A 22,604-nucleotide genomic window follows, 5' to 3' on the forward strand; every position below is an offset into this window, starting at 1 on the left:
GGTGTATCGACATGAAACTTGGTATATGTCATTACAGTCATGACCTGAGGGTGCATGCAACTTTTCGTCACAGCGCCACCTAGTGGTCACAAGATTTGAAAAATGGCTATTTTTGCTTATAACTACTGCAAACTTGAGTGTAAAATTATGGGAGTGGTCTGATATCGAGTCAAACGATACCAAATGGTTTTCGGTCAGCCATTTTGGGTGCCGGCCATTTAGAATTTTGTCTTTAAGTTCAAGTATTTCAGAAACGCAATTGTGTATTGTTATGAAACTTGGTATGGTTCATCAGCAACATGTTCTGAGAGCTTTTGTAAACTTTTCGGTGCCCCCTAGTGGTCAAGAGATTTGAGGCTATATCTCCACATCACTTAATCCTATTTACAACAAATTTGGTGGGTGTCATCAGGGTCATGACCTGAGTCACCATCTTCTGTTTCGGCCAGCGCCCCCTAGTGGTCAAGACATTTGACTGTATATCTCTGTATCGCTTCATTGTATTTACACCAAATTTGGTGGGTGTCATCAGTGTCATGACCTGAGTCACCATCTATTGTTTTCAGCCAGCGCCCCCTAGTGGTCAAGACATTTTATGCTATATCTCTGTATCGCTTTATAACACTGAGGTGCTGACTGAACATCAAATAACACCATTTGGAAAACATGAGCGCGCGCAGTAGTTCAACTCCCCAACAAAGTGTACGGCTATGATTTCCGTGATGCAGAAAACACGGACGGAATCGTGAAATTCAAGCATACAAATAGAATTAACTGCACAACGCGGAATGTCATGGAAGTTGGTAGATTTTGGATTCAGTCATTTTTAAAACCCCTTAACTCATTTATTGGCAAATGAAAGGACAGAAATGCGTAGAAACATTTCCCTATTGTGTAATGTTGGACTTCAAAAAAGTATACGTCCATTTCTCGTCATGCATCGCAAACAATGACAAGCGCCTCATCAGAGCATAAGCAGGTTTCATTAAAGCCTGGAACACAGCAGACGAAAGAGGTAGTACTAGGGGTGGCACGGTCCATGAAAAAAATCCGAACCGTTCGGTTCGCTTGTCTCGGTTCGGAGCGCGTGTGTACCGCACGGTTCAACGGTTCATGGCATGCGCAATGTAGTCTCATGCCCTGTATGTGACCTGAGATTGTGTGTTTCCCTTTCGCGCAAAAGAAGAGGTGACTGGTTTGGAGTATAAATACTGCAGGTTATGTTGCATGTAGAAATGGCAAGTGGGAGAGAAAAGGAAGTCTGCCCGCAGTTGGAGGATGCGCCAGCGTCGTATAAGTTTGGTGTGTGGAAACATATTTTTATTTCATGTTACCCATGATGACAGCAGAAATAAAACAATAGATTGAACTGCAGTCTATGGGTTGAATGTGCTCGAACAGCCACAGGAGACCGCCTTCTCTCCGACCATTTTTTCTGAGGTGCTGAACACAATGTTTTACGTCTTTTCGTATTCAGCGCTATTTTTAGCCTTTCATTGATAAAATTAAAGCGGCTGATTTCCGCGTAGTTTCATTTTGCTAGCGTGTGAAAGTTGCACGATCTTATTTAAGAAATTGCCCCTCTAAGTAATCAGGACAGAAGTGGTCAAAAGTGGACAAAAGAGACGGATGTAAATATTACAGGTGTAAAGGTTATGTTTCTCTCTCGTCCACATATACTCTCAGTATTAAAGCAGCCTCTCAGTGATAAACCTAAGAGCTACACTGAAGTTGGCATTTTAATAAATGCAAGTTATCTTTGTGTGCTAAAAATGCACATAAAGTTCATGTAGATGGCAATACACATTCTCTTTTTTGCCAAATAAATGAAAAGCATGTTGAAATCATCAATGTCTTCCCTCTTGCTCTATCAAAACCTCATCTGGCATTCCTCAGGGATGGTCCCAATAATGTGCTTAAAGTCAAATTCAGTTTGTGCATGATTACATGATATAACTTTTTTTAATACTGTATCCTAAATTATGGATAATTAATACATTAACAAGAAAAAATAACAACAAGAACCGTACTGAACCGAGAACCGTGACCATAGAACCATGATACGAACCGAACCGAGGGTTTTGTGAACCGTGCCACCCCTAAGAGGTACAGTATACTTTTTTGCACGTGCACATCCGCACCGCTTTAAAAGTATATTTACAGGCACGAGGGTTCATGAAGCGCGCACACAGCGAGCAGTCAGCACACGCGTGATCACTTGTAAGTGATCTTTCTTGTCTAAGTGAACATCAACAGCTGGATGTTTATCAGTATATTGAAGCAGAGCAGTTTTAAAGCTGTCTTGGGTCTTAAAGTTACAGTAACCTGGTGCTTTCTGTGTCAGAAATGATCCTTACACAACAAAAATTAAAATCACTCCTTACTCTTAACTGAACAAGCTTCTGCAGATACATATTTAATATCATACAGTGAGGACTGTGCAGTGTTTTATTTGTATTTTTTGCTAATGTTAAATCATAGATTCTAATAACTATTTACATTTATTACAGATGCCTGAAAAGTAATACAAGATGAGTATAGTCTTATGATTAAAAGAAAAAACTAAACATTTGCTTGTCAGAAGCATTGTTGTAGTGACAGCCAAAATACATTGTCCTATGTTATTTTGAATAAAACCTTCAATAAATTGTTGTTAAATTGTATTCTTTTAATGTTCTTTGATTAAAAAAGTGTGTCTGCAGAAGAGCAAAGTCCTGTAGACACCTTGGTACAATGTTTAAGAGGTTTTAAATAAACAGTAGAACAGCATCTTTCTTTGGTGCTGTTAAAACCCCCCCAACAAACCTGGATTTAGCTCTTTTATTATATACTAATAAATCACACTTTAAATCGTGAATCACAATATGGATCAGAAAAATCACAATTAGATTTTTTCTCTCCAAATCGAGCAGCCCTATATCCTGTTGTGTTTGCTGCTGAATTTTAACCATCCTGACTAAGTTATCTACCCCTGTGCTTTAAGCCTGCTTCCAGGGAATCCTGTTTGTTTTTTCATCAAGACAGGAGTCTGATCTTTATTTTCTTGTTATCTTCCCCAGTACTGTGTGCTTAAATCAGAGCATGTGAGGGAAGCAGAGCAGTGTGACGCTCTGCTAAATATTCCGCTCTACTGTTCAAGCGCTCCACTCATTCGCTCACCGCCCAAGCAAGCTCTCCGTTAAGTTTCCGCTCACGCTCGCAAATAAACCAATTCCCGCTCAGATCCTGCTCCGACATTAAAACATTTAGTAAGCCTAATTGTTTTCTGTACTGACGTTCTTGGATTATTGCATTTAATTAAAGTATTAGCTGATAAATCGCAGTTATGTACAGTTGTGTGTTGGCTATTAGACCTAGTTTTACTGATACGGAGCTCCGGATATAATTCAAATTAACAATTTGTTTCCACGACATCCACATGTTTTACTAATTCACAATAATAAGTTGTAATAAGTAATTACGAAATATTATAATAATTCGTTCCCCTTATGAGAAAAAGATTAACAAACTATACTATTATATAAATATATTATTTGAAAAAACTAAAATAAATTGAAGAACAATTTCTTAACAAGAAGGTTTTTTAAGGGCAAATTTACAGTGCATCGGTAAATACAGAACACAGCTGTGTCTTAAAGAAATTAAAATTAGACAGTATTTATGAACCTGTAAATGTACAAAACGAATGCAATACAGAAGGTCATGAGTATTTATTTATGGCATTTTCAATAGTATATTAGTAGATAAATTAACGTGTATCTATAAAGTATGAAAACGAATAAATCATTATTTTGACTACATTAATCTGGATAGATCATTTTAGTCACACTGACTTGTCATCATTTCAGAACAAGCTTAGATGCTATCTATAACAACTTACATTTTATCCCGAGTGTTACTTGGTCGAAAATATGTAGAAATATAGCCTATGCGAGAACAAATTACAGAACAAAAATGTTTAGCTCACGCGGACCGAACGAAAAGCCGTTAATTAAGGGGACTCTCTGTAAAATGGAGGACGTGCTGAATCAGTCGAGTCGGCAGATTATCATCAATGTTTATAATGTTTCACGCAGATACTGGTGATAAAAAACTTTCATATCTAAATGTCCAGGTAAGAGTCAAGTGTTCAATCAGTTAATACTAAAGGCACCAGCGTTTTTGGCTGCAGCTTTCTCATCCACAGAGCGGACGCTGTAGAGATACGCAAAGAACTATAAAGGTTTTTATTTTAAGTGGTTTTAATGCTGGTAAGCAACCAGTTATATTATGGCGCTTTGTATTTGTGTTGATCAGTTAGATTAAAGTAATTTTAATCTTTAAAACTGCATCTAGATGCAGGCGACGCTACAGTTATTCTGTCATCTTAGTTTCATTTCTTTCATAAGGCTGGCGACTTCATTAAAACAATATTTGAACTCCATAACTTATTGCTAGCCGTTTTCTACAGATTCTCACACTAGCAAATTACCAAAGGGCATGCTGGGATGAGCGAGCGGTGCTGAGCGTATTGAGCGAGCAGAGCGGAATTTTCGGAAATGCGCTCTGCTCTGATGGAAAATTACCACACTGCACAACGCTCCGCTCCCGCTCCCCACCACTCACATGCTCTGGCTTAAATGACAGACTGCCTTTGTTATTTATTATTTCATTATTATTTATTATTCTATTGAAGTAAAGGACGATTATAACAAAGACGTGGCATTTTCTTAGAGTAAAGTGAGTGTTAAACTAGACTTTATACCAGTGAAGTAATCAGTCTTTTAATATTCAAAAATGTCTTATTTTAAAGCTCCACTGTGTAGCTTTTTGAGTTAATTCTTAGCAAAAAAACTATGTGTTCTTTCAAAAGTATGTGCTAATTCATTTGTAATTTCTTCCACCTACTAATCAAAGTATTCTCAAAAGTGTAGAATCTGCTATTTAGAATAAATACGGGCGAGTGGCTCGACTGGCTGAATCCATGTTGTGCCTACATCTTTGAAATACATTCGCCGCCGAGGGACATTCCTGAAATTCAAGCTCTGCCTTTCGCTCTTTCAGACTGCACTCACGCTGGCGCTAGCTGAAGCCTCCCGAGGTTACATGTGTAGGCGGTATACGTCTTCAAGACAGCCTTATTTCGGAATATTAACAATTATAAAGCTGACAATTGTTCTTAGGTAATTGTAAATTGATGTAATATGCTTATGACTTGCGAATGTAATGCTCAGTTAACTGAAATAAACCAGGCTTGATGATGTATGCAGCCTGCTTATGTGACATGTGTAGACTGAAATCCTTCAGATTTTACAACAGCCGGCTAATACACAACGAAAGAAACAATGCAATATTTTGCACAGTTTGCTGTCGGTTTACAGGTAAAGCAGAAAAGTTGGGAGCCTTTTTTCGTTGGAACATGTCTGTTGTATATGTGTGTATATTTGACTTGAATTATAAATGTGTGACACTGACATTTTTTTTTCAACCGGGCCAGTATAAAAAATTATTTGCGTTGAGCCCTGATTTACCCATGCCAGTAATATTGTGGAGCTATTAGCACCCATTCACAGCGACATATCCTTTCAAGAAAAATTGATGCTTAATGTGGAGTAGATGTTAAAATCCATATGACTAGGGCCAAAGATGAATTTTGTTTGAGAAACGACAATATCAACTACAACATAAACATTGTTTCAGCATAGATGTTTGTTAAAAAAGTTTGCAGCTACAGCCAAATACCCAATCGACAGAGTGTTTAAAAAAACTTTTATGTAACCAAGAAAACTTATTTTTAGGAACCCTACCAGGGCTCAAGAGTGCGACCAAATTTCTCAATGGTGCGACTTAAAAAAATATCAGGTCGCACTGGTGCGACCAGGAGTTCGAGGGAAAAAGCCATGGTCCAGATCTACGTGTGTGTACGTTTAAAAATGCATGTGCGCTCCAGTCAGAGAGAGAGACAGAGAGAGGTGAGTAGCCTTGGTCTGTCAGATAAACAGTTAATGCTGTCCGAAGATCATAACCAATGCTCTGACATCAACCTCCCGTCACATCAGTCCTGGTCCGAAGACGGAATTAGGTAATGTGCCTCTTACAAATCGAGTCAGAGCCAGAGCATGATTCTTTTGAAGAAAATTATTTGAACGTAACCCCGAACAGCAATGTCACGTGCACCCAATTTATAGAAAAAAGCCAAGAGTCAGGACTGCTTTCTTCATAATCTTACTTCCAAATCTAATCCTATAAACTTTTTGGTGTTTGCTGTATCGCTATTACCGCCCTGCCAGACTGTCTTAAATAGAGAAATAAATTCATTCCTTGATTTTCGTTGTTGATTCAGTTATAAATAATTCCCCCCAAGGCTTTAGTTTATGCGCAAAAAGCATTAAAATGAATAGAACATGATGATTACATCTTTCTTTGGTGAAAAAATAATAAAATAAGCCTACATGAAATGTGTTTCACTTAAATAATTAGCAAATTAACAAAACGTATTCAAAAGTAGCCTATAACCTAAATGAGTTTATATTTTGTGTGACGCGCTCCAAATCCGATGCAGCACAAAAAACTTTTTTTACCCATTTCAAAAAAAACAATGTTTTATTATTGTGAGTGTAACTTTACATAAATAAATGTACACCATTACAGTTTTGAATGTTGTTTTACTTTTATTTGTATAACGATGATAATTTAAGGTAATGCAAGATGCAAGCTAGCGTATCATGCCATCACCGGCACGGGTTTACAGGCAGCAAGAAAGAGACATTAAACTTTAAACATTTAACATTCTACTTGAGTTTTTTTGGACATCCCTTTGGAATCACTGCAATCATATCATCAATTTATAAGTTAATTATAAATATAAGCGCAGCATGTATGAGTGTTCAAATACTGCTGACCGCTCAGCTGTCAATCTGCCGACCCTCACAAAGTTTCGCATTAAATGTTAATATATTTAGTTAATAGTCCTGTGCTTATTTCTGTCAATGTTCTGCATGAAGATCTTTAAAGGTTTCTACTTACTTCACGATTTGCGATGCGGCCAGTCGCAGTCTTTATGTAAAACAGGCGGGTATGAAATTAATGCTGATGTCGGATAACGGGTCAAGTGTTATTTTAACAAATATTTAAGTGTTATTTCGCGCGGATGTGGGTTATCAAACAGGATTGTGCATGACTCGTATAAGGAAAATGGAATGACAACATGAAAGTTATAAAATAGCCTACATGTTTATATTCTGTATTAAACCACCATTGGAGCTAAACTTGCGGTGTTAAAGGGACAGTTCACCCAAAAATGAAAATTCTGTCATCATTAACTCTCCCTCATTTTGTTACAAACCTATATAAATGTCTTTGTTCTGAGAAACACGAAGCAAGATATTTTGAGCAATGTTAATAACCAAACCAAGCATGAGCCCCATTCACTTCTATAGTAGGAAAAAATAATACTATGGAAGTAAATTGGGCTCATGAATGGTTTAGTTACAAACATTCCTCAAAAAAACTGTAAAGGAGTTCTGCTGTAAAGGAGTTTTGCCAGCTAGCAATGGCTTCCAGAAAACATTTGAAAAATCAAGCTCTGTCTATTGATAGAGAGGCCTTTCTGCACGGATATACACTCTATGTTTAACCTTACACCAGATGAGGAGTGCGGACGTCATGTGTCACTAGACTAGAAGCTCGTTTTAGACAACTACTCTAGCATTCAATAAAGTTTATCATATATATATTTGATTTATGATTCAATTATAGAAATATCTAATCATCAACAGATTATGGTTGATTACTATTAATCATGAACACTTTACAACTAGCGAGTCTCATGGATAAAATTTCATGCAACACATTTCCTAGGAGTGGTACTATGTGACCATTTACCAGATGGGCCTTTAAGGACGATACCGGCCATGCTTATAATTAATACGCACCCTTCAGGATTCCCCAGCGAACATTGGTTAGCTGTTTACATAAACAAATATGGGGGGGGGGTTAAAAGTTTTGGCAACAAACCAGGGCTGTGTTTCCCGATAACGTTGTCTCTTAGCGCGCTACGAAGACTCTTAAGTTAAACCTTAACTGCAGGTATACCTTTTCTAGGCATGTTTCCCAAACTTTTCCTTAGCGGGCTTCTTTCTTGCGTACGACGTTACCAGGTGCTGTCCATGGCGTTGGTGCTGAATAGGTTGATATCGATTGCTCGACAATCAATTATTCACTTTATGTAAAAGGGACTTCGCTGCGTTATGAGAGCGGTGTTCTTTATTAAAGAAACATTTCAGAAATAGTTCAAGTTACATTTATTAGGAATATCTTGTAAAAATATTTCAAACTGCAAACAACTAAATATAAACCTTGTATATTTTATTTTATATCAAACGCGTGCAAAACCCGCAACTTCATGTCCAAAAGTATCATGCATTAACTGCTCCAATGCATCCATTATTCCTTTACTTTAAAGGATAATTTATATTAGGGGTTCCCAATAAATGCGTTGCACAGGGGAAAGGTGGGTTGTGCAAGTCACCTGGCTTGGCTGGACATTACACTTAAAATATATAAAACAAACTGTTGTTCATTAGTTCACGCGTTTATTGTGCTTGGACACTGGATGCGCAAGCAGCGTGTTTACAATGCGGATAGCGCTAATGGACGCATTTCTGGAGCCGCGCCTGTCTGTTTACCTTAAATATAACATAAAAATAAATATTATGTGATATATAAATATATATTATGATTGCTTTAGATTTTAGCTTTGATTAGATTTAATGTGGAAAATTTGTTGACCTATACAAGCAGTAGATAATCAAGTGGAGCAGTTTCTTTTGAGTGTTAATAAAGAATATGGCATGCAGTTGCCTCAAAGTCAGAAAACATAAAAAAACTTCGATGCAAAGTCGACTTAACATCAATAATAGGGATGCACCGATACTGGTATCGGCCTCGATACCACATTTTCTAAAGTACTCGTTAAAAGTCCCCCGATACCTGGAATCGATACCACGGTCTGAGAAATGTCTATGTTTGAGCGGCGTGTAAGGGGTTAATGCCTCTTGTGTTGTCCAAAGAGGCAGAGTTTACAACAAACTGGAAAACTAGTCCTTTGTTTTTTTGTTAAATTATATGACTAAAGCTGTTACCTGTAAATTTAAATCAGTTTTTTTTTATTAAGTACTCGGTAACGGCAAGTACTGAAATGCAAGTACTCGTACTCGTATTCCAAAAAAGTGGTATCGGTGCATCCCTAATCAATAATAATATTAAGGAATATCAACAATTATGATTTCGTCATGAATGTGCTCCCGTGGCATGCGGTTTTTACTTGATTTGTTTTATTGCAGCTAAAATAGCCGGTAAGGTAAAGATTTAACGGATATGAAATGCACAAATGAAATGGTAAGATTTGTTGTATAGCTGCCTGCCATAGTTTCACCATCTCCTCCACCCAAAATCTTTTTTTTTTATAGTTTCTTAAGCCTGTAATAATAGTCCACAGCTGATGTTTATTTGGAAAAAAGTAATAAAAAATCTAACAACCATCAGTTTAATGATGTATAATTATGTGAATGTTTTATTCTTTAAATTTAAAAATAATTTAACACGGAGTGTACTTTTTACAGATATTTAGTTATATAGACTGCAATCTACACAAACTTTTATCACAGTCATGGCCCCTAGCGGTGTCAAGTGGGATAAGGTATAGCTAAGAGTGCTCCAGACCAACCTTCCGAACGAATGACTTACAGAAGGGATACGTAACTAAGAACGTTTCGGGAAACATGTATTAACGATAAGGTACAGCTTAAGGTACAACTTAAGAACGACGTAGAGCTAAGAAGGTTTCGGGGAACGCAGCCCAGATCATTACCCAGTGTTTCCGCTATATACATTCTACCGTGGCGGCCCGCCACGCCTAAAACATCCCCGCCACGCCTGCGGTTGTGGATAGAAGGGATACAGCAAACGAAATCTTGCCGGATGAGCACTGTTTTATCCTAATCCTTCACCTAAACCCAACTCTAAACACAAAATTTCACACGATTGTAGGATGTATTTGGATCTCATTTAGCCAGAGCCGCTGTTTTCATCCTAATAATTCTACCTCCAAATCTAATCTTAAAATCTTTTCGGCATTTGCTGTATACCTTCTAGACAAAACCCATGGCGGCAGCTCGCATGATATACAGTAGAGCCCTGCCAGACTGGCTGTCTTCAAAAATAAATAAATTCCTTTCTGGATTCGCGTTGTTCACTCATTTATAAATAAATCGCCTAAAATATCATAATTTCCCCCATGGGTTTAGTTTCATGCACAAATAGATTTAAATCAACAGATGATGATTAGGCTACGTCTCTGTTTTGAGAAATAATAATAAAATAAATAAGCCTACATGAAGTTACACTTTAATAATTATCAGATTGACAAAATGAATAAAAAAAGTATTTAAGTTTCTGTTCTTTTTTGTGACGCGTTGTAAAACCAAAGCAGCAGAAAGCACGTCATGTTTTTAATGATTTTAAATAAGCACAATGTTTAAATACAATAAATACAACATTTACAGTTTAGAATGTCGTTTTACTTTTATCTGTATGACAATAAATGTAGGGTAATTTAAGGTTCAAAGTCATCACGCGTATGCTGTTCACCGACACCCTTATAAATCCTAACCACTTTTATAGCCCTGCCCACAGCTTCGCGTGACACACGTGTGACCCAACAATAAGTAAACATGTATTTAAAGATTGCCAAATGTAACTAAAATGACTTTTAAATAAATTTTTTCTGAGACTTTTATTTTGACGCGGTGATCTGAAGTAACCATGGAAACGCATTTTCGGTTGTGGAAGAACGGTCTATGGAAAGAACACAGACACTGGATAACGGAGTCTCAACATTAGGAATGCGTGGATAAAGTTTGCTTTTGAAGAAGTTCCAGCTCGAGTGGGGAGTGTTTACTTTGTGTACACAGATTCATTTGTAAAGAAGTCGATGCTGGATTTGCAGAGAGACTGTGATTAAAAACACCACTAATATTGGATCTGACAAAAATGACACAGCAGTACACAGTAAGTTTATTTAAGTTACTGCATTTCACTATTGCTTTGTTAGAAGAGATCGCTTGATATGTCTGTTGTAACATCCGTGTCTAAACACGTATGTTTGACTGTTTTAATGTACTAAAAACATTAAATGATTAATAAAGATACACCACTTAACAACACGACTGTAATTTAACGGTAGAAATATACAGTGTTATTGATAAAGAAGGATTTATCAGCCGCAGTGTAGATTCTGATACCCGCTTACTGTGTTGTATACAGTAATTTAGGTGAGTTGCGTTTGAAAGGTCCAACACTTAACAAAGCTTTTTTTATCATATAACTGTGGTATGTAACATTATGTGTATCTAAGAGCAACCTCACAAGCACAATAGAAATATACAAAGTTATTGATAAGGATTTATCAGCTGCAGTTTAGATTCTGATGTGCTTACTGTGTTGTATACGGTAATTTAGTCACGTCGAGTTTAAATTTTTGTTTCTACTTTACTATACGTATTGTCATTTTTGTGTATCATCTTTAGCACCCAGAATCTTTTGTGGCTCAAACATATATGTGTCCGGCTGCTATTTTTACACATTAATGTTTTTAAAACATTTGCCCACATGTAATGACGGGGAATGAAGCTGTCCAATCATAGCAGTGGGTGTTTACGTCCAGGTCTTCAGTGCGGCCCGCCCCTTCAAACGAACCATTTCTCCAGACAGCCACTAATCCATGTTACAAAATAGATTATTACTTATTTTGCTTTTAATGTTTTTGAATGTAAAACCACGCGAACATCATAAGTAGACATCAGACAACAGTATAAAACAATAAAATCGATCAATTCACCACCCCTTTAAAGGTTTATATTTAAAGGAAAATTTCACCCATAGAAACATTAATCTTTATTGAAAGTGTGTCATATTTGTAGTTGAAATATAACATACATTTTGAATTTGGTGCCTACTTGACCGAGAAAAGGGGTGTTTGTAATCTCACCCCCTCAACAAAGATATTGGACTTCCTTCTTTCAATGATGCAAAATGATGATTTTTACATCATTGAAAGAAGGAAGTGCAATACTGAAATCTGTATTTCTTCTTTCTCAGCGGCAACTGAGGAAATAATGCATGACCATTCAAAAACATGACTGGGGTTCTAACTATACAAAGCTTAAAGCAAATGGGTGAAGTGTCCCTTTAACTGCGCGATTTGCGGTGTGACCGGGTCGGGGTCTTTATGTCAAACGGGCCGAGTGCGGACTAAATTGCTGCTGATGTCGGATAACTGGTCGGGTGTTCTGTCAATCACAGTGGTGCGGACTATCAAACAGGACTGTGCGTGACTTTGCAACAGGGAACTGTAACGCTAAACACAAGCACAAACTTGCACACTACATTAAAACTACAATGAAAGATCCGTACGAAGCTATAAAACGTATTTTTTAAGAAAATGCAGTTTAGATCAAACATAGAAAAGCAATATGCTATAAATATAAGGGAAAAGTAAATGACAGCATGAATATTATAAAAAATACATGTTAGTTTACTGTAGCCTATATTCTACATTTAAAAAAATTATGTAAATTTGTAATCATCATGGGCGCCCCCTGCCGCCACAGCTGGAAAAAATCCTAGAGGAAACACTGTTACCGTTTTCTACATAAAATCAATGACTTTTTAAAACTCAACTCTGTAACAGTGCAATACTCCACCAAACAAGTCCAGGATTTCTTATCAGACACCTGCATTCAGGGCTCCAGACTGCCCCCAAATGGTGGCATTTTGCCCCTAAAATTTGAGAGTGTGCCACTGAATTTTACATCCAGTCGCACATGTGCAACCAGTAAATTTGACCTTTTTTTCCAAAAGTGCACAATAAAATGTGTCACTGAATTTGAAAAAACACATTGTACTTTCTGCATCTATCAAGTATTTATTAGTAATACAGTGGAAATTAGTAGAAATGTGAATATTTGGTTAGCATGTTGATTTACGGTGTGTGCCCCTAAATTTTCTGGTTGCGCCCCTAAAATTTTCAGTTGGGGGCCACTGTGCTCCTAGTGAAAAAGTTAGTCTGGAGCCCTGTGCATTGTGCTTTTTTCCTGTATCATATGAGCATGAATTGTGAATATGAATGTATTATAAAAATGTATTCTTGATGACCTGATTAAAAATGACAATATGTTTACATAAACAAATACGGGGTGGGTTGTTTTTTTGAACGTTTTGGCAACAAGCCGGATCATTACCGTGTTCTACATAAAATCAATGACTTTTTAAAACTCAACTCTGTAACAGTGCAATACTCCACCAAACAAGTCCAGGATTTCTTATCAGACCCCTGCGGACAGCATTGTGTTTTTTCCTGTATTATATGGGCATGAATCGTGAATATGAAAGTGTTATAAAAAAGTATTCTTGATGACTTGATTAAAAATCGACAATATGGTACTATTTTTTTCGAAAAAGCTTAAACCGTCTGCTTGTTATAAGAATGTGTTTAAATGTGTTCAAAGTGTACAGACAGGTGAAATGTTTGCATCACTGTCGTGTGGTATACATTTTTTGCCAACATTCGTATATTATTCAGGGCTCGCAAAATTTTTAAATCCCTGGTAGCTTTTCGGGCAGACACTCTTTAATTTTTGGTAGCCCGAAATGAATATAAGTAGCCCGAAAAAATGCAAAAGAAAAAAAGAAAATGCAAAAGAAAAAATGCACTGTTTAGAATATTGATAAATCCTGGATTTCCATGTAAGCCAACTATTCCTGCCCATCCCCAGCTAACAATTTGGTTCCCAAAACATTCCCCTATTTTCCAAGGTTTTTGGTTAGACAGAAATTTTTCTTTAAGAAAATAAACATTCCCCTAATGTTATTTTAACGTTTCCCTAACGTTAGAATAATTTAATTGTTATATAACTGAAATATTATATGAATGTATTATAACACAGGTTAATTTTTTATAAAAAATACCTCAACACATCACACATTGTATTTAGATAACATGGTACTTATCAAATATATAAACAACTAATTTAACACATTATAGAAGACTTAAAGCAGATATTTATTATAAAGGAATAAACATTTAATTCCCTTTAGGTTAACAGATCTTACCATAGCTGTTTATTTTCGCTAGAATAATGTTAGACTCTGAGGTAAAACGAAATGACAAACACACATTCTATTCGCTTTAGGTAAACGTAATATCTTACCACTGCTGTTTAGTCACCTATCAAAAGCTTAACATCATATTCTCTTAATAGCCTAGACGTGTCAAAGCGATTGGAAATCACTCAAATATTTTTTCCTTCTTACATATTTAAGTTACTAACTGAAGAAAGAAAAAAGAAACGCTAAAACAATGTTAGTCTATGAGGTTAAAATGAAATGACGCTATTTTATTAAATGACCATGAATATGTTAATTAATAGAAAATATTTCAATAGAAAAATAATTATTTGTGTGTGTGTGTGTATTTACATTCCGTTGAATAATTGTGTTCTAACTTCCCAAGTAAACCTCATCATGGTTTTACTACAGATAAAGTTACATTCCGGTTACATTCCTACAAGGCTCATTATGCGTCTCATCTTGCAAGTCTTTTGTTTCCTCAGGTGTCAATCACAGATTATTCAGGAGCTTTCACACCTCTTCACATACAGCCTTTCCCAGGAAAAAGTGTCTTAGAAATTGTAAATCAATATAAATGTTTTATGTGAATGAGTAGGCAGAATGATTTTCACATAATTTTTAAGAAAAAGATATGACACTATGTCAGAAAAAAGGAACAGTTTGATGAATGGTACAAAACGGTCGAGTGTTAAAGGCGCTCTAAGCGAATTGAAGCGTTTTAGACCGTAAAATTTTTTTTGTTACATACCGGAAACATCTCCTCACTATCTGCTTGCTGCCTGTCCGCTGATCAAACTGTAAAAAAACGCGATCTCTGTAGACAGCCCAGGCTTCACAAACGGCAATATCAACAAGTGGCCAAACCTAGCATCACAAAACAAAACAAAGTATTCCAGCCAATAAACGACAAAAAGGATTTGGGGGTGGGGGTTGGGCGCGTTCATGAAAGCACGGAAGGGAGGGGGAGGGGGAGGAGTTAGCTACGCTCCGTCTGTTTGAAAACAGTTTCAAACGTCAACAATAACTAACGTCTCACAGATTCGCTTAGAGAGCCTTTAAGTGTTTGACTTTAAGAAAGAGCTGGCATTGTACAGCAAGAACGATGTTGTTTTGTTGAGAGAGGTGTGCATGAAATACCGTGATGAGTTTATACAATGTACAGCACTTGACCATTTCAGATACACAATGCTGGCAGCGTGCTGCATGGCTGTGTACAAGACTCATTATCTGCCGAGAGACACATTAGCTTTGACACACAACAATGCCTACCTGAAAAAAAGGCTACTCAAACGTCTCCACTGAACGGCTTGAGCATGTCAATCATTTGCATGGCAATGAAGTGCGACATGCATTAAACCATGGTGAGATGTCGTTTGGTAAATACAGTGTTAACGGTTATTTTGAAAAGGGAGGACAGAGATTTTGTCTGGAATTTTTAGGATGCCTTTGGCATTCGCATTCATGCAAATTTATGGATTGTGATGTACATTCTGTGAAAAAATTGACACATGGCATCCACAGAAGGCAGCTTGAGGACAACATTTGTAATAGCGTGAGCCCTGTTCATAGATCTGATAGTTTGCACTAGCCTTTGCACCCCCCCTGTAATATCAGGTTCATCACCTTTACGGATTCATCGAGTCTTATAATTTTATTCGCTCTGTCATAACCTTCAGATTTCAAATAATGTTTTTGGGCCATTTCAAATCTTTCTTACCACAATATAAAAACACACTAAATATCAAAAGTAACCAAAGAAAGTAAAATCAATTAATTCAAATAATCAAACACAGTAAAATCAAATAGATACAAATAACCAGATAATAGGAAAACCTTAAAATAATCTAAAACACTGTAAACACAGAAACAAGATATCAAAAACAGCCAAAATATATAAAACAATAAAAAAACTACATCCAAATATAACTAGTATAAAAACCAGATTATATAAACAATGAAAAATAAACCAACTGCAATTAAGAACGCACACTATACGTTTTAAACAACAGCAAAACAATGATAAGTGTCAATTTCTGTATACAGCTCAAACATGTATACTCCGATCTGTATACAAAATTTGTAAATCCCAGGGCTGCTATGATGTTTAAATTGTTCCCAAACAAAATCCAAAAAGTCTCTGATCTCTCTTTTTAAAGACACATCCACAGTGTTGTTGCTTGTATCCTAAACTGTAAACAGATAAAACATGTTATTAGAAAATACTAAAATAAAACATTTTGTTTAAAACTTTTCTAACACAACATAAACGTACTTGGAGATCCATTCTAGACCTTACAATATCGCACACCTCGAGCGCATTGTTGCTGGTATCCAAAGTGTAAACCGATAAAACATGTTATTAGAAAATATTAAAATAAAACATATTGTTTAAAGGCTTTTCTAACACAGCATAAACATACCATGGAGATCCGTTCTAGAACTTACAATATCGCACACATCGAGTGCATTGCCACTGGTATCTAACCATTTAAAAGATAAAATGTTATTAGAAAATATTAAAATAAAACATTGTTTAAAACTTTTCTAACATGATTAAATGCACACACCGGACGACATGTGGGGAGGCAACTGGGACTTTTTTGCTCCAAGATGGCCTGAAGCCTTGTTATGCAGCAGGGGTTTTGAATTCCTGGCCTGTGCAGAACTGTAGTCTTTTAGCTCAGACCAACCTTCTCTGCGACGTACCAGGAATACTAAATATTAGGTTATTCAATTCCGCTTCAACGCCAAAGAACATTTTTGGTATTTTTTTAAATAAACAAATTGTTAAAATGAAAACCGTAAAAAATATACATACAAAAAGGTTTGAGGATACCAGCTTTTCCCCATACAATGTGCAGCGTGGACGAGCTGCTGTCGCGGCCGCCTGTGATTTGTAAATAGCGGATGGCTCGTGAACACACACACACACACACACACACAGGACAGAGACGCGCCGGTCGTAAAAATGACAGCCAGAAAACTGGACAACATTTCAGCCAAAACAGCAAACTTTTTGATTGAGACATCAATAAATATGACAAACATTCGCGCAACAACTAACAGACACAAAAATGAATGAAAGATTTGATTGACATGTAGTAAAAATACGCTAATCCGGATCGCAGGCTTAAAAAACATAAAAAGGTCACTCAAAACTGGACAGCTTGTACAATTTTTGATTGATAGGGGGCCATTAATCATATTTTGAAAGAAAGTGGGTAGCTACAACTACTGACAGTGTTCTTAATATGACAAAGTAAGTGTTTTAATTAATGCCATTAATATTTAAACAATGTCTACCACTAGTCAACTAAATGAATATAACATGGCAGAGATGAATGCACATTTATATATTGATTCCATAGATTATAGCATTTTGGAAAAAAAAACTTGTCATGGATTTATTGCATTTTGTGGAAAAAAAATTCAGTTTTTTATAATAAATCTTTGAAAATCAAATTATGGATATGAATTTTTTTATAACCTAAAGATGCTATGTGAAAGTTTGTAACAGAAAATAGTTATTTTCATCTTGTCAATTTCTTGGTGTGTGTGTGTGTGGTTTGTGTGTGTGTGTGTGTGAATGCTTGTGTCTTTGTCACCTTTTTCCACTACTGATGATACATTTCTAGATTAACCCATGGTGTCTTATGTAGCTATTTAACTACCTATTTGTTATTGATCATATACGTATTTTGTTATGTGCTCTCTCTAGGTTCAGAGTGTGTATATATGTGTGTGTAAGAGAGAGGGGGTAGGCTTCATTAGGAGCAGCTATGGGTGAGATTGAGGGCACCTTCCGGGCCCTGCAGACCCCTGGCACACGACTTGGGGCTCAGTTCAACACCGGTATTAGCACTCTGGAGCCCGGGCAGAGCCTCTACTTGTATATGGGTGCAGGAGGTAAAGGCTACAGCAAAGGCTTGCAGATTCGTGTCCAGGGCCTGGATGGTGCTCAGGAATTCTTTGAGCTTGAGGTTAGTCATATAATCCTTTTAAATTTCTATTTACCCTCAGTTGTCATTGTTGGCTGGGTTGTTGTTTTGTTTGTTTGCATTGCACACTTGCTGTTTATAGAAGGTTTCAGCAGTGACAACATAAACAAAGGCTTTAAAATCAAGTCCTTTTAGAGTAGTTTATTTCTGATAACAAGCAAAATAAACAAGTAGATTATCTTAGTTCATATTTCACAGCTTATTATAGTGCTGTCAAATTAAAATGTGAATTTTAAATTTTTTGTGGAATTAAAAAAATTTATGAATATTTGAACGTACAACTGTGTATTCGAATTTTACCTGTGTCAGGACGCAAATGCAATTCATAGCGTATGTGGCTCAGCCAACTACGTGGATCATGCCTGCATTATTCATTTGAAAAATGGCAAAAAGAACAGTGTGGATTCAGAGTCGGAGAGGATCTTACACGAATACATTTTAAAAGTGCTGTGTGGCACTTCTTTAGTTTTTGGAGCATCAACCGGAATTGAACCGCAAAGTGAAACTGAGATGACAAAATTAGGGTCATCTGCCTCTAAATGCAGTTTTAAAGTTTAAACTTTAATCTAACTGGTCAACACAAATACAAAGTGCCATAATAAAGCTGCTTAACAACATTAAAACCACTTTAAAAAATAACCATATAGGTTTTATCTTTGTGCATCTACAGAGTTCGCACCACCGCGGATGAGAGAGTTGCAATTATTGTTAACTGACTGAACTCTTGACTTTCACATGTCCTAGGCATTTAGATATGCAAGTTTTTCATCAACAATATCTGCGTGAAGCATTATAAACATGATGATTATCTGCGGAATTGACTTTTTCAGCACATCTACAACGTTATTAAGGAGAGTCTGCTTTATTTACGGCTTTACGTTCGCTCTGCTTAAGCTAAACATTTTTGTTCTGTACTTTTTTACTCGTATATATTTCTAGATATTTTCAACCAAGGAACACACAGGATATAATTTAAGTTGTTGTGGATAGTATTTAAGCTTTTTATGAAATGATGACAAAATCTAAGCGACTTAAATGATCTCTCAAGCTTAATTTAGCCTAAATAATAATTTTGTTTTCATACTTTATAGATAAACGTTAATTTATCTACTTATATATTTTTGAAATGCTCTTAATATGAATTGCCTTCTGTATTGCCTTCATTTTGTACATTTTACAGGTGCACAAATTAGGCATGAGCCGGTTACCGGTTTCAAGGTATACCGAGGTTTTAAACAGTCAAGGTTTCAAAACCACTAAAATGTTCAGTGATACCGTCTCCAAGGTTTGAGCTTGTGCGTATACAATATTCATTAAATCATTACAGATGTGGCCTTTAAAAACGCGCGTTTTCTCCCGTGGCATTTGCCAATTCGTCTCGCAGAGTCTCGCAGCATTCTGCAAGTGCTTTCGGGGGGGCTACTTTCCCTTTTCCCTTAATGTGTTTTGCTTCACAGAATATCCACCAGGTGGCGCATAAAAACATTGTCATTGCCGTTGTTTCCAGAAGTTAATAAGGGCATTGCTGAATATTTTACATTGAAAACAGCAAAGTGATATGTCAACCCCTTCTTGCCAGCATAACAGCGCATACAACTATTAAGATGAGTGTACGTGCACTGCGCATTTATAGTAAGTGCAACAGAGAATTTAGTGTGAGACTAATAAACGCGACTCTATTTACAATGAATATCTTAATTATTTGTGTTGTCGAATTTTGACACTGTTTCCTGGTTTGTTCATAATATTTATAATTGTCAGTTTTTCTAAAAGTATCAATATTTTAAAGAGATTAATGTGGTATAAAAAGACATGTTTTAAAGTTAAAAATATAGTAGTATTCTTATATTTTAAGAATAACAATATGATACATTTATATTGCGCTAAAATGCATTACATATGGAAAGAGGAATTATTCTCAACCACCACCAATACAGTTTAAACATTATTCTTTAGCAAAACGCCTCGGAAGTGTTGGGTTAAGGAATATTTACACTTACAATATATACTTTGTGAAATGTGTGTGTGTAAAATAGGGATGCACCGATCCGATATTTTGGATCGGTATCCACGCCGATCCAAGCATTTTGAGTGGATCGGGTATCGGTGATGCGTGACCGATCCAAATCCGATACCCGTGGTGGTTGATTAATAAACAGCAAACATCATAAACTATTGCCTAAATTAATTTATATAAAAAATACACTTATATATTAAATTGCATTAATGAAAATATAACAAATATTTTATTAAATATGTTGCACAGCCGTCTGCGTCAGACGGGCAAGTTTAGCAGGCACCCTTTCCATTTACCTCAGCACATTAAACATGTCGCTCATTTGGAAGTATTTTACGCTTGATTCAGCAGAGAGTAGCACTGCAAATTGTAATGTCTGTAAAGCCAAAGTTTCGCGAGGTGGATGTAGTATTTCGAATTACAATACAACAAATTTAATCAAGCATCTTCAGAAGCATCATGCAAAAGAACACACGGAGTTCGTGCAAGTTAAGCGTAAAAAGGATGATCCGTCAAAGCAGATGACCCTGACGGATGCTTTTCAGAGTCAAAAACAAATGGCACAACAGAGCGCAAAAGCTGTAAAAATAACAGAAAAGCTCTTGGAATTCATTGTTCTCGATGATCAGCCCCTCTCCATTGTGGAAAACATCGGTTTTCGTCGCCTCATGGAACATCTGGAACCACGATACATTTTGACGTCTAGAAAGTACATTTCTGAGAACGCTTTGCCTGAGCTGTATTTCAAAGTTTCAGGGGCGAAAATCTCATCTAAATGTTGGGGGGGACAATAAACATAAAATTTTTCAAGAACAATTTTTGAAGGGGACACCAATAATACAGGCAAAATTGTACTTGCAAGGAAATGGGTACAGATAGAAAACGTTTCTCTTTCTCTATGAACGGACGCAAATTTAATTTTAATACATATGAATGCAGAGGTGAAAAGAGTAATACAATTTTCTACTTAAGTAATAGTAAAGTTACTTTAATAATATGTTACTTAAGTAAAAGTAAAGTTACTTTAATAATATTTTACTTAAGTAAAAGTAAAGTTACTGGTCTAAAAATCTACTCAAGTAAAAAGTCATTTTAATTTTAAGAGTTACTTTTTTACAGCGGGGAGAGGTTTCTAGTATAGTTCACAAAGGAAGGATATATACATCTCAAACTATGTTTTTAATTGTAAACATCTCTACAATTAAAGTGCAATAACAAATGTTAATAAAATAAAAAGCTTTTTATAACTAAGAAACATTTATGGAATTATTTAATGATTTTTACAGGTGAGTTATGCACTTTTGAAGCAAAAATAATATGAGGTCAGCAGCTAGTAAATACAATCATTATATGAAGGTTGTAATTGATGTATTGCTGGTAACATACATTGTTATTAAACTATATACATAAATGAACATATAATGAGATGAGTGCCATGGCTATACACTATACATCCTTTACACGTTTATTAGCTCCCAGACCTGTGTACCTGATGTCTTTCAATCTATCTCTCTCGCGCTCTCTCTCTCTCTGCAATGTCTAATGATCTGCGCATTCTCGAGGACGTTCTCAAGTTGTTTGACTTGACGCGAAGCTGCTAGACCTCGGAAGATAATGCGCATGTATTAAAAATGCATCGTGCAAATTAGCGGTTAAACACGGTCGGCAATTCTCAAACTCCGTACTCAAGAGCATGAACCCTACCTGAATGAAACAATCGCTTTGCGTCAATGGCCAGGGGTTTCTTTCGTAAGAATTGAATTGAGGGTCTGCATTAGCCTGCGCCTGTCTCGTCCCTCTCCATGGTTCTTTTTGCGCGTTCCCCCGCCCATCAATCAATCATCCGACCGTGGCGCGTCTTTATCACCTTACTTTTTTATTTATTTTTACTCAGTAACGGATATGATTTAACATGTAGCGAAGTAACCAACAATACTTTAAACATACTTAAGTAAAAGTAAAGTACAGATTTTAAAAACTACTCAAAGTAAAAGTACACAAAAAACTCAGTTACAGCAAGGTGAGTAAATGTAATTTGTTACTTTCAGCTCTGCCTCACCTCTGCATGAATGCATAAAAATGTTTTCTTGATCGTTTATCTGCTTCTGTTCTCAGAAAACGAAATATGTTCATGTTTATATGTCAAAATAGTCCAGTTTTAAAACATATGAGGATAAACTGATAAGTGATGGGAAACGTTGTATTGTATATAGCTTATTAACGCGTCGGCTCCGTACACTTCTCTACCACCGGAATGTGTGGTGGTGAGGTAAAAGGGGCGTGGGCAGTGGACCAAACCACTGTGAGGCAAGGGAGGGGGAATCCAAATATTTAAAACGTTTTTTTGTTGTTGCTCCGTTTGCATTTGTATTGTTTCACTTCTTACACAACTAGTTTAAGTATTATAAATCATTAAATTA

At 36.3% G+C, this 22,604-nt stretch overlaps 1 protein-coding gene across 1 annotated transcript in view; it reads left to right on the forward strand.

The window, feature by feature from the left end:
- Positions 1–22,604, forward strand: part of farp2 (FERM, RhoGEF and pleckstrin domain protein 2) — an 870,640-nt gene that overhangs the window by 49,042 nt on the left and 798,994 nt on the right. Inside the window, 1 exon segment of the mRNA XM_065266701.2 lies at positions 17,888–18,149. Coding sequence (XP_065122773.2) covers positions 17,949–18,149 — 201 coding nt within the window. The 5' untranslated portion in view covers positions 17,888–17,948.

The sequence above is a fragment of the Paramisgurnus dabryanus genome, chromosome 7, assembly GCF_030506205.2.
Source record: "Paramisgurnus dabryanus chromosome 7, PD_genome_1.1, whole genome shotgun sequence".
Lineage (NCBI taxonomy): Eukaryota > Metazoa > Chordata > Actinopteri > Cypriniformes > Cobitidae > Paramisgurnus > Paramisgurnus dabryanus.